This window comes from Condylura cristata, unplaced genomic scaffold (assembly GCF_000260355.1).
Source record: "Condylura cristata isolate star-nosed mole 26May11 unplaced genomic scaffold, ConCri1.0 scaffold00021, whole genome shotgun sequence".
NCBI classification, from domain to species: domain Eukaryota; kingdom Metazoa; phylum Chordata; class Mammalia; order Eulipotyphla; family Talpidae; genus Condylura; species Condylura cristata.
Window position 1 is genome coordinate 39,047,579 of NW_004567122.1, and position 12,343 is coordinate 39,059,921.

At 36.4% G+C, this 12,343-nt stretch overlaps 1 protein-coding gene across 1 annotated transcript; it reads left to right on the forward strand.

The window, feature by feature from the left end:
* Positions 1 to 6,751: 6,751 nt before the first annotated feature.
* Positions 6,752 to 7,687, forward strand: LOC101624119 (olfactory receptor 2M4-like). The gene has a single exon (XM_004686894.1). It carries the CDS (start codon positions 6,752 to 6,754, stop codon positions 7,685 to 7,687), a length of 936 nt encoding a protein of 311 aa, XP_004686951.1.
* Positions 7,688 to 12,343: the final 4,656 nt, after the last annotated feature.

Below are 12,343 nucleotides of genomic sequence, written 5' to 3' on the forward strand. Positions count from 1 at the left end.
CCTTAGGATCTATGGGAAATGAATCCTGTTGCTTAAATTTCCCTGATAATTTTTAAAGATGTGCATCCTGAAAACATAATAGAAATTTTAAAAAGTCCAATCACTACACTGATCTTGATGGGGAAAACGACCTCTGGGACAGAATGTCTTAGCCATTTTAAACCCATTATCCATTTTCAACATCATTAAACCATTTATTTTTTATTTTTTATTTTTTTATTTTTTTTGCATACAGAACTGGGGTACAGGCCAGAGTCTCAGGGGCAGTAAGAGGCTTCACCAGAGACAGAGTGGGGGGAGCAGAACAGGCAGATCAACGAAGTACACTGCTGAGGGGAGCAGCGGGTGGGTCAAGAGAGGTCTGCCATGCCATGTGGTCACTTTCGGGGCAGGCGGGAATCAAACTCATGCGGAAGCGGCTTTGGATTCTCAGTGCTGTGCTTTAACCCGCTGCGCCACCAAAAAGGGCCCATCATTAAACCATTTTGAACATCACTATCATGCTGAAACCAACACAGCAGACATATCCTGAAGACAAAGCATGGAAATTTCAGGAAGCTCTTGAGTCAGTATGAGCTGTTAATCACATTCATACACACATTCAAGCTAATTAATTAATAATGAACTTGGAGTATTTTTGGGAACAGAACTTGGAGTCCAAGCACTCCAGTTAAGTTCTCTCTCAATTCTTGTCTTCAGAGAAGAAAGAATTTAACATCAAACCAAAGTTATAATAAATCAAAATATCTATTGATAAGAAAGCTCTTTGAGTGGAAGGGGTCACTAATGGGTAGCTGGTTGACAGACAAGAGGGAGGAAAGTAAAGCTCTCCAAGTGGAGAGAGAGTCCACTGAGGTAGCAAGAAGTAGGTTCTTCTATGGGTCTGCAGGGCAAGGAGTGGCGGGTAGATTGTTGGGTGTTCCTACTTTGTATCTCTTGATGATTAGCTGGATTTTCTTGTGCTCCTAGACCAACTGCTTCATTGAGTTTGCAGGGTCTACTAGGCTACCAGGGTCCACTGAGTTTGCCCAGGTGTTGGAGACCAGCTCCAACTATAGAGGTGTGTGGAGACAAGACAGGTAGGACCCTAAGGTGGGAAGGCGTCGGCGAGTGGAGATTCCTAAAAAAAGGGGGAAGGGAGAAAAAAGGGGAAAGGGGAGCGAGGAAGACACGGGAGTCAGAGTTGGGTGCAAGTCTTCCTGCTCTGCCTTCAGCAGAGGTTTATTTTATACATTAGGAGCAAGCAGTGGGATGACATCAGCACATGAACTGGGCTGAGAGATTACAATCATCTTTTTTTTCTAAGAACAGTTTAGGGTTATATTGCCCTTTAGCTGAGAGATAACATTCTACAATCAATCAAGGTTAAAAGCAGGTACATAAGTGCACAAAGCTTAGGACTAATATTACTGTAGTGGAGATCAACTAAGATAGAAGTCCCTTAAACCTTATCTACTACTTAATGGGTTTTTATTTTTCTGCCTGAATCATCCTGGGAGACAGAAGAGGAAATTCCTTGCTAATCAAACCTCTGAATAGGAGACATAGGTGAATTTCTTTATCTAAAGACTACATAGTAGAATCCTGAAAAACTAGCAAGAAGACTTTTGTGGATTCCTTTAAGGTGTAGCAGGTGGAAAACTTGATTAGTTTAAAAACAGGCAACCTGGATGAATTTCCACATCTAAAGGCCAAACAATAGGAAGTTTGAGTAATTCTTAAAAAGATGAATAGAAGGCTAGGTGAGATGATAGAATGATAAGATTTGGGTTATCCTCCATCCATCAGTGAGAGAGACTTTGCTAAAACAGCCCTTTTGCTTTTATCAGTCAGTAGTCAAGTCAATTGACTTCAGGGGAATTTTTTCACCCTGGTGCAGTGCTTGCTTGTCAAGGCAGGCAGGCCTTGTGCGGCCTAGGCAGTCCAATTGTAACCTGAAAGTTGCTCAGGATATTTTCATATTACGGTTATACAAAAAAGGGAGGTCATAACATAAGCTAGCAGTGGAAAGTCCGATTTTTCAGAGCTTTTCCTGATCTACCCGGAATCTGTCAGACAATAGTCGTTGCATAGCTTGTGTCACCCAGGTTACCTAGTATACCTGTCTGAACCTAGGTTTGGCCCACTGTAGACATTGTGTTGTGTTGGTGTTATGAACATTCCACTCTTTACTGGGTTGGGGAGGGACACCCTCCTTGTCTGTGACTTCTCCAATCAGAATGATAAATAGACTTGTGTTCTTGGAACATCCAGTTCCTAACTGACTGCCTATGCCTATTTCTTATCTTTCTCCTTCAATAACCTCTATTGTAAAGGAGGTGAGAATATGTACAGATCTGAGATAGCAAGTTGAGTCAGTTTATTTGGAGTTAAATATTGCTTTAAATTCTATTTTTATATTTGTGAAATTTTAGCTTTATCATGATTCATACTATTTACTTCCTAATGAATACATAGCCATACTTTTAAACACTGCAACAATAAGAATGAAAAAATTATCCAGAATTGGAGTCCGCATGGATTTTGTTTCCTAGGAGAAGTTCTGGAGAGGCGATGCCCTTAGATAATTAAAGTCAAGGGACTTAAGTTCTCAGCGGGGGTAAAAGATTTAAGGGACATGTTACCAGGACCATAGATTGGTATCTGGAAATGTGGGTCCTCTTTTCCCTGTTATTAAGGATGGCTGAATTTTTCTAAAAAAGAAAATAAAATATTCATGGTAGCTCAGAGTCAGAGAGTAAATTTCATTGTCTAGAGTACAGAGATCAAGAAATTATTTGATGAATTTAAGTCTTCATCACAACCTGTGAGTATCACAATTAATATAAGTTCTTCTTTTTTGAAAATATGCTATCTCATATGCTGACCTTAAATGCCTTTGGTAAGAAAACAAAATCAGATAATATGTTATACAGTTTGTGGGGCACTTCATATAATATTATTCAATTGTAAACTCATGTATTAAAATTATTGTTTATTTTTATAAATTCACCATATTATGGGCAACTTTTCACAACATTCTGGGAATGCCATTGGTCCCTCTCACATCCTGGGCTCTCTTTCTCTTTCATGCTAAAGATCTGGAAGAAAAGAAAAGGAGAACCATGCTTCTTAAAAATTACATTATTGTTGGGCCCTCCCTGGTGGTGCAATGGGTTAGGATGCAGCAGAGCAATCTGTCTGAAACTGCTTCAGTGAAAATTCGATCCCCCACCCCAGAGGTGACCACATGGCATGGCAGACCTCTCCTGCCTGCCCACTGCTCCCCTCAGCAGTGTACTTTGTTGATCTGCCTGTTCTTCTCCCCACTCTGTCTCTAGTGAAGCCTCTCACAGCCCCTACACATATGGCTTGTTCCCAGCTCTGTATGGATAAATAAATAAATAAATAAATAAATAAATAAACTAGTAAAAAAAATTACATTATTGTTAAAGTAGTAAAAATAATTACTGAAGATTTTAAAATAAACATGTGTCCTCCAGTAGGTTGATAAACATCTCAAAATAGCTTCACAGAAATAATAATATGGTAAATAACTTCAATGTACTCTTAAAATAGAATTCTGAAAACTCCTCTATTGTGTCAATGGTTTAAGATTTTTCCTGTTTTGTATTTCCATCAATAATTCAAGTTTTGTACTAAATCTATTTTTTCTTTACCTTTATATTTTCAATTATGGCACTCATTCCCCTACTAATGACTATATCTCATCCTTACTACCATTTTCCTCTCCAATTTATTAATCTTGATTGATATCACCATTTTTTTTATGTTTGTAGCTCTTCATTTTCCATACCTATTGTCATGAAGAAATATGTAAGAATGAAAATGTTTTCACTAGATCTTAACATTTTACAATTTCATATTTAACTATAATACTGGATACTATTTTAAATTAAGAGAAATATAATGATGATATTTCTTTATGTTCTGTGCTTTGGGAGTAATGTTGTACTTGATATATATTTAGAGGATTACCAAATTTTTGATATTTTTGTAGAAAATTTGAATTCTTTCAATGTATATTAATTGTTAAAATAGGTGAAAGTTCCTATTACATAAATTATAAAAGAAATTATCTTGTGACATACAAAACTAGTTATCTGATTTCAATATTTGTTATACAGCATCTCATAATTTAATTCACTGTTTCGTTCTTGAATATGAGGGCTAAGAATGAAATATTTTTTAAACATTGATATAACTTTTTTTTTTTAAAGATTTATTTATTTATGCATACAGAACTGGGGTACAGGCCAGAGGCGCATTGGTGGTGAGAGGCTTCTCCAGAGACAGAGTGAGGAGCAGAACAGGCAGATCGACTAAGTACACTGATGAAGGGAGCAGCGGGAGGGCCAGGGGAGGTCTGCCACGTCATGTGGCTCTCCTCCGAGGCAGGTGGGAATCCAACTCATGCAAAAGTGGCTTTTTTAGCTTCTCAGCGCTGTGCTTTAACCCGCTGCGCCACCAGGGAGGGCCCTATTGATATAACATTTTTAATTCTCTGGAAATAAAGGCCTGTGAGTTTGAGTATCACAAAACAAGAAAAGGTCTTTCATCATGTTACCTAACTTTGCAGTATTAACTATAGTATTAATTATAACAATCAGAAGTTCCTTTAGAATATTTATTTCTAACAAGCATACTTTAAAGATAAATTTTTAGCAAAAAATAGACTGAAAACTAAATTTCCTAATATAAATATGATGTTGTGGCAGGTGTAGGCTGTATACCTTTAAAATGTAATTTGTAGAACAGTTCTCCAGAATTTGCTCTGTCAGTTTAAAATAATGTTATTTTGCTTAATTTGAACAATGAACAGAAACTACTACTTGCTTACAATAATTTAAAGATGAAATGAAAGATAGACACCAACAACAAATTTTTATCATGGTAAATAATCTCTCGTGTGTATATTCAGTGTGGGAAAACATGATATGGTATAAAAAAAAATGTGGGTTGTGGCCCTTCCTGGTGGCGCAGCTGATTAAAGCACTGCACTGAGAAGCTAAAGCCACATCCGCATGAGTTCGATTCCCGCCTGCCCCGGAGGTGACCACATGGTGTGGCAGACCTCTCCTGACCCTCCTGCTGCTCCCCTCAGCAGTGTACTTCGTCGATCTGTCTGTTCTGCTCCTCACTCTGTCTCTGGTGAGGCCTCTCACCGCCCCTGAGCCTCTGGCTTGTACCCTAGTTCTGTATGTACAAATAAATAAATCTTAAAAAAATGTGGGTTGTAAGAAACAATAATTAAATCTGAGACTAAAGAGTGACAATAAGGGGAGAGGAACATTATATTACTTGAAGACTTTACAAATAAATGTCCAATATAACCTTGATGATTGTGTTATAGATTAAATAGGGGTTAGAAATGTAGATATTACTTTGGATTCCATTTTATTTGGTTGATAATTAACTTGAAACCCTAGGGAAATATCTCTGTAAGATGATATTTTAGAGGCAATATAAACAGGACGGAGACTGTTTTCAATAGATATTTATAAATAATGGTGGCTAATGAGATTTCCCACCAACACTCTCTTTCCTTCACTATCACTGCCTGCGGTTTACTGGTATAGCTTCCCAGTTTGCCTGGCTTAATCTTTAGCAATCCAGCATATCAAGCATATTTTGCACTAAGTAAATTTTTGGTAAAAGATTTACTTAGTGCAAAATAATTTACATAACACCACATACCCACCCAATAGCTGAAAATACTTCCTTGATTGCTGCTTAATTTTAAAAAATGAAGAATGCTATTGTGACTATACTCTGATTGCGCTTATTCACATCCAGGCAGATTCTTGTTCCTACTGCAGTGAAATTTCTCCTGGGTTCTGGTTTCCCTAAACTTTAATAAACAGGTATTTCTAACAATCATGACTTTACTCATTGTGGTAGAAATGCCACTTAAATCTCCAAATAATGCATTGTAGTGAAGTTTAAAGTAGGCAGGAGAGGTTCTTCTTCTTCTTTTTTTTTTTTTTAAATCTCTACTGCTTAATGTCATTCAACTTAAAACATATTATTGTAATGTGGAAAAATCAGTTTCTTAAAAAAGGTTATGTTTCTAGACAATTTGGAATAAGAAAAACTTTTCAAAAAAGAGGTGAAAATATTTTACTTCTGCAGGGTCTTTTCAGATTTAATGCTTAGTCTGTGAGAGATAAGTTGCAATTTACACATTCTATTTTTCTTTGAATTAAGATGTACAAGTTCCCCTGTAGGGCGTAGTGATAGTGAACCCAGCTCAGGCTTAATGTTAAGCTAATATAACATGACAGGGAGAGGTAAGTTAACTCGGAAAATCAAGAAAGAAAAAATTATATGTTTCTTGAATTGCATGTGATGGAAACAAGATAGGACAAAAAGATGAAGTCAATATGGACTTTCCTGTGATGAAGGAAATTTAAGAACATAAATATGTAATTAATTTTCTTGTAGGTTCTTTATTGACTGTGCACTGCATTGACGGTAAGTTAGCAAACTTTTTTTTTTTCACTGTAAAATAAATACTTATAAAGAGAGCCTCTGTGAAAATTGAATGTAAAAATACCTGGGACTCACTGATTAAGTAATATAATTCACAATAACTGAAGGGGCGATAACTGAATTTTAGTGAGAAGATCATATATATGTACCTAGCAAAGTGCAAGTTGAGATATACATTTGAAAAACTAAATTAATAAATAAAATTTGTCTTTTCTGGAACTTTCAGGTTCTAATCCTCTAACAAAGATAATTCTCCAAGATGATAAGGAGAAACCAGACCTTCAACTTTGAATTCATCTTATTAGGGATCTTCAATCATAGTTCCACTCACATATTCCTTTTCTCTCTGGTCTTGTGCATCTTCTTAGTGGCCTTCATGGGAAACACTATCATGGTTCTCCTCATCTACTTGGAGACCCAGCTCCATACTCCCATGTACTTCCTCCTTAGCCAGCTCTCTCTCATGGACCTCATGCTTATCTGTACCACTATCCCAAACATGGCTTTCAACTATTTGTCTGACAGGAAGTCCATCTCTCTAGCAGGTTGTGGAACCCAAATATTCTTTTATGTGTCATTGCTTGGAGCTGAATGCTTTCTGTTGGCTGTCATGGCTTATGACCGCTATGTAGCTATATGCCATCCTCTTCGATATACCATCCTAATGAATCAGAAACTCTGTATCATCATGACCGTAACATCCTGGATGTTGGGCTCTCTTGATGGCATCATTGTCCTTGCAGCAGCCTTGTCATTTTCTTACTGCAGTTCTCGGGAAATTGATCACTTTTTCTGTGATGTTGCTGCCCTTTTACCACTTTCCTGCACAGACACTTCTGCATTTGAAAAACTACTTTTCATCTGTTGTGTGGTAATGCTGATTTTACCAGTTTCAGTGATCATTGGTTCCTATTCTAGAGTCCTTCGAGCTGTCATTCGTATGGGCTCTGGTGAAAGTCGCCGCAAAGCCTTTACCACCTGCTCTTCACACCTGTCTGTAGTTGGACTTTACTATGGTGCTGCAATGTTCATGTACATGAGACCAGCTTCAAGCCATACACCAGAACAGGACAAGATGGTATCAGCCTTCTATACCATACTCACACCTATGCTGAACCCTCTTATCTACAGCCTCCGAAACAAAGAGGTATCCATGGGATTTCAGAAATTACTGAAGAAAGCAAAGTTAATATAACTCCATTGGACATCTTTGAGTAGCCACTTTGATCAATGTTTCTTCAAAGAAACTGGTATTCTTCTTCAAAGAAACCGAGATTCATCATTCTACTCCTAATTCATCATTTCTTCCCCAATTACTTTAAATTTAAACAGTTTTACTTACCATAATTTTAAGTAAAAATAACAGATAAAGTAGACTCTATTTGTACATTAGCTTGGTCTAATTTTGGTTATATCACTGGTTTTGGGCCATTTTTACTTCACTTTAGATATTACCTTTAAACCAAACTTAATTTTAATCTTTCACTTTGTCCAAGAGAACAGGGTTAAAGTTGATACACTGCTTTTGGTGAATTTCTTTTTTGTTTAAGTGTTACTTGCTTGTTAGTAATTGCTTTCAGTTTTATCTGTCCTTGCACCTGTGTGTTGACTACTTTATTCCTGACTCATCTTAGTTTGTGAGCATTTAGAACTGAGGGGTTAGTGTCAGCTCATTCTTCAATTAAGCATTTTACTTATATGAAATAATATTTATAAACTATATATATATATACTTTTATGCTCCTATTAAAAGAGGATATATTAAAGATACGAGTTAAATTATCTATTTGGTTGGGTTGCAAAACTTTCATCTTTTTCATTGATTAATATTATTTCTCTTTATATTCAAAACCATAATTTATTTAAATATAGAACTACCATCTTCTTGAATTAAACATTTTTTAATACAACACAGAAAAATTATTTCTTATAAATTTCTTGAAGAGAATTTATGATATCTAAATGCCTGCAGTGGTTGTTTCAAAGTTATTCAGAGTGTCCATATTTTATACGCAAACTATTATTAATATATGGCAATGTGTATGGCTAATTGGTAGGCTGGTGGGGTCTTAAAAGGCCTCTGGCTGTTCTGATACCTCCCTTGACATGGATCTAGGACCTCCTTGGACACTGGTATGATCTCTCAGTAGATACAAGTCATCTGCTTGTCTGGTTGAGGATGAAAGGAATCCTAGAAATTCATGAGTGCTCAAGCTACTCTGGCATCCACCAGCCCTTCTGTAAGGACATTCTCACCAGGATTTTTCTCTTCCTTTTGGATTTTTCTCTTGGACTTGGTATATAACATTAGTGTATATATGTTAATGATCCTTGCATCTCTGGAGTAAAATCCAGTTAGTTTTATTATTCTATTAATATATTTGAATTAGGTTTGCTAAGATTTTGTTGAGAATTTTTGCAACTGTGGTCATCATGGATGTTGGTCTATATATTCTTTTCTCTGATACCCATGTCTGCTTTGGTATCAGAGACATGTTGACCTCATAAAATATATTTGGGAACATTACCTCTAGCTCAATTTTTTGAAGACCCAATTAGTAAATTAGAAGCTTTCCCAACAAACAATTCATCATTATATCCTACTGGAAATTTTGAATTAGTTAAAATTTTGTATTTGTTTCTTTACCTAAACAGAGCCTGGATGGGTAAATAGATTTATCTATTCAAGCAACACAGTAGAATAACATTTCAAGATGGAAAAAGCTAAAGCTTAATTTAAAAATACAAACCAAAACTCTTTAGAGAAATGTAGGAAAGATATAAAATTACCTTCTTGGGTGAGCAACTTATATTAAATTCATAATTCTTTAAAGTGAAAATTACAATGCCAATGAACTATCAATCTTGTTTTCCACCAATTTTACTAAATATCTTGTTTTCCACCAATTTTAAATGTCAAGGGTAATAAAATGGTCTCTCAGCACTTGCTATTCATTAGATATCTATAGGGGAGAATGATATGTAGCAACATGTGTAGAAGTACTAAAACTTCATTCTACATGCATTTGGAGAACCATGATTCTCCAAATATAGAAATTCACCTGTGCATCTCAGACGCCATCTGAAGTCACTTACCTAAAACAGAAGTAGGAAAAATGGATGTAAACCAGTTTTCACAAGACAATAGTTTGAATTCTAAGGAGAAATATGAACAATAAAACATGTAATATCCCCCCACAAATGAAGCACAAGAATGAAAAATAAAAATGGGTTTCAAATGCACTGACAAAATTAACCCATACCAATGCCAGAAGGTTTGACTTAATAGTGCACTCAGGAGAGGAATCCAATGAGGTTAGATGGAGAATAGTAGCATTCAACCTTGCCAGTTTACTCCACAGTCAATTCTTCCTTATTCTTTTCTTCTATGTTGATAAGGAGGTACTAACTATGATATGTGATCAAACAAGCAAAATGTTGGAAATAATTTCTAAACTACCCAACATCTGATTCCAGATATTTACTTAAACTCCTTCCAGAGACTGTTCACCACAAGAACTTTGATTCCTTAAAGTCACTTGGATGAGGTATAGAAATAGAAATTCATAATATAGCAAAGATGAGATCAGCTGGGTGCCTAAGACCTCCCACAAGGCATCACCAGTCCCTTCCTAGACCAGTGTGCCCCTGTGTGCACACTGGAGAAGGTGGCAGAATAGCCATATGCCTCACTATCTTCCGTGAGACTCTGCCAACAGAGTGACCAAAGGCCTCAAGACCTTCTACAGGACTCTACTAGCAGTTACCCATATCAGTAAGACCCCTTGAACTCAGCGATAGGAGAGGCCTGACCTAGAGGAAGACTCGCTTATCTTAGTTATGCCCCAAACAAATTATGACAGAAGAAAAAAAAAATCCAACAAATGGCAATGCAATCCCCCACGCAAGTCTTTTATCACAGAGAGAACGATTCTCTAGAACCACATGTCCAAGACATGGGAGATACATTTTTCTTATCATATAGGTTTCAAATTTCAGGGATAAAAAAGTTTGAAGAAAAGGAACAAATTTTAGAAAAGCAATGTCCTTAGCAATAAAAATCAATGAACTGAAGACAGAAAATTGTTTCAATAAGATAAAGATAGGGTTTTCAGAATACAAAAAGAGAAATATAGGAGATGGAAACTTGAGGAGAAAGGCATGGAAATAGAAAATATTAACTGGAAGAATGAGTCAGTGTACTTTAATATGCAAATGTACAAAGAATCCTGGAGAGAAACAAAGTTAAAAAAAATATGAAGAGGCCTCCCTGGTGGCACAGCGGGTTAAAGCACTGCTCTAAGAAGCTTAAACCAGTTCTGCATGAGTTCGATCCCCACCTGTCCCGGAGGTGACCACATGGCGTGGCAGACCTCTCCTGACCCCCTCAGCAGTATACTTCGTCGATCTGCTTGTTCTGCTTCCCACTCTGTCTCTGGTGAAGCCTCTCACCCTCCGCATCTCTGGCCTGTACCCCAGTTCTGTATGAATAAATAAATAAATCTTTTTAAAAAATATGAAGAAATGCTTTTGAGTAATATCCACCTTGATCAGGAAAAGAAATATAATCATAACAATAGGAATTCTAGAAGAGAAAGAGAGAAAAGAACAAGTGTCTTTAAGAAATAATACCTGAAACTTTCTTGAACAAATACAATAAACTAAATTAACACTGACATAAGCACCCATAAGTGAGATATACACAAAGATATATATCTGTGAAATGTCAAAGAATTGAAGATAAAGAAGAATATTATAACTGGAAAGGGAGGAGAAGCAGACGACTTATAAAAGTACCCTAATCCAACTAACATCAGACTTCTCTGAAGAAATACTATAAGCAAAGAAAGAATGGAATAATATATTCTAGATTGTAATGATAAAGCTGACATTCAAGAATACCCTGTCTTGAAAGATTAACCTTCAGAGGTGAGGGAGAAAGACATTTTCAGACATAAAGCTCAAGATATTTTCAAACACTAAATCGCTCTTCCCAGAAATAGTCAAAGGGTGTTTCACATATAAGTAAAATAAGGAATATTTAACAAATAACAAAGATATAAATAAGGAAATAAACTGAAACACAAAAATTGAAATGGCATCACATAGCAATAAATAATCTAAATGTAGATGGACAGAACTCACCAAATAAGACAATGGATAACTAGTTGAATTAGAAACAAATCCAGCATTCTGCTATCTCCAAGCGATGCCTAAATTCCAACAACATAAGCTCGAAGTAAAGGGCTTTCAACAGAGAAAACAGAAACACAGATTCCTCTGCTAATCATCCCCTATCCAGACAGAAATGCATGCACCTGTGTGACAGAAGGAAGATGGAGCAGAATGTAAAGAAATGGAAGACAAAAAGAAATTGAAACAGCCAATGGGACTTCCAACCTTAGCAAAGACTCAGAAGAACAAAGGACAGAGATGATACAGATATACAAGTCTGTGGCCCAGGTAGATCCCAAACTAGCAGAACTGAGATTCTCCATATAAGTTGTGTCTCCAGCGAAGAGGGACATGAGAAAGTACTTCAATTTCAAGTCTTCCCATAGACAAAAGGTTAGTCTCGAGACCAGAAAATTATCATCAGGTGACAAAAAATAAAACAAGTCTCAGTTTTAGAACTTCAAATAGAAATGATAACAGTGGGCCCTTGACATGACCCAGCTCATGACCCAGGTCTCCCCAGCCTGTCCATGGCATTAATTACCCTTCTCCAAATCTTGGCCTCCTTACTGACAAAACAATGAAACAACATTTATGTACAAGAAATTATAAGCCCAAAAGGATGAGTTGCCCTGAATCTTGTTTGATCAAGTGAACTGAACGATGGACTGACAAA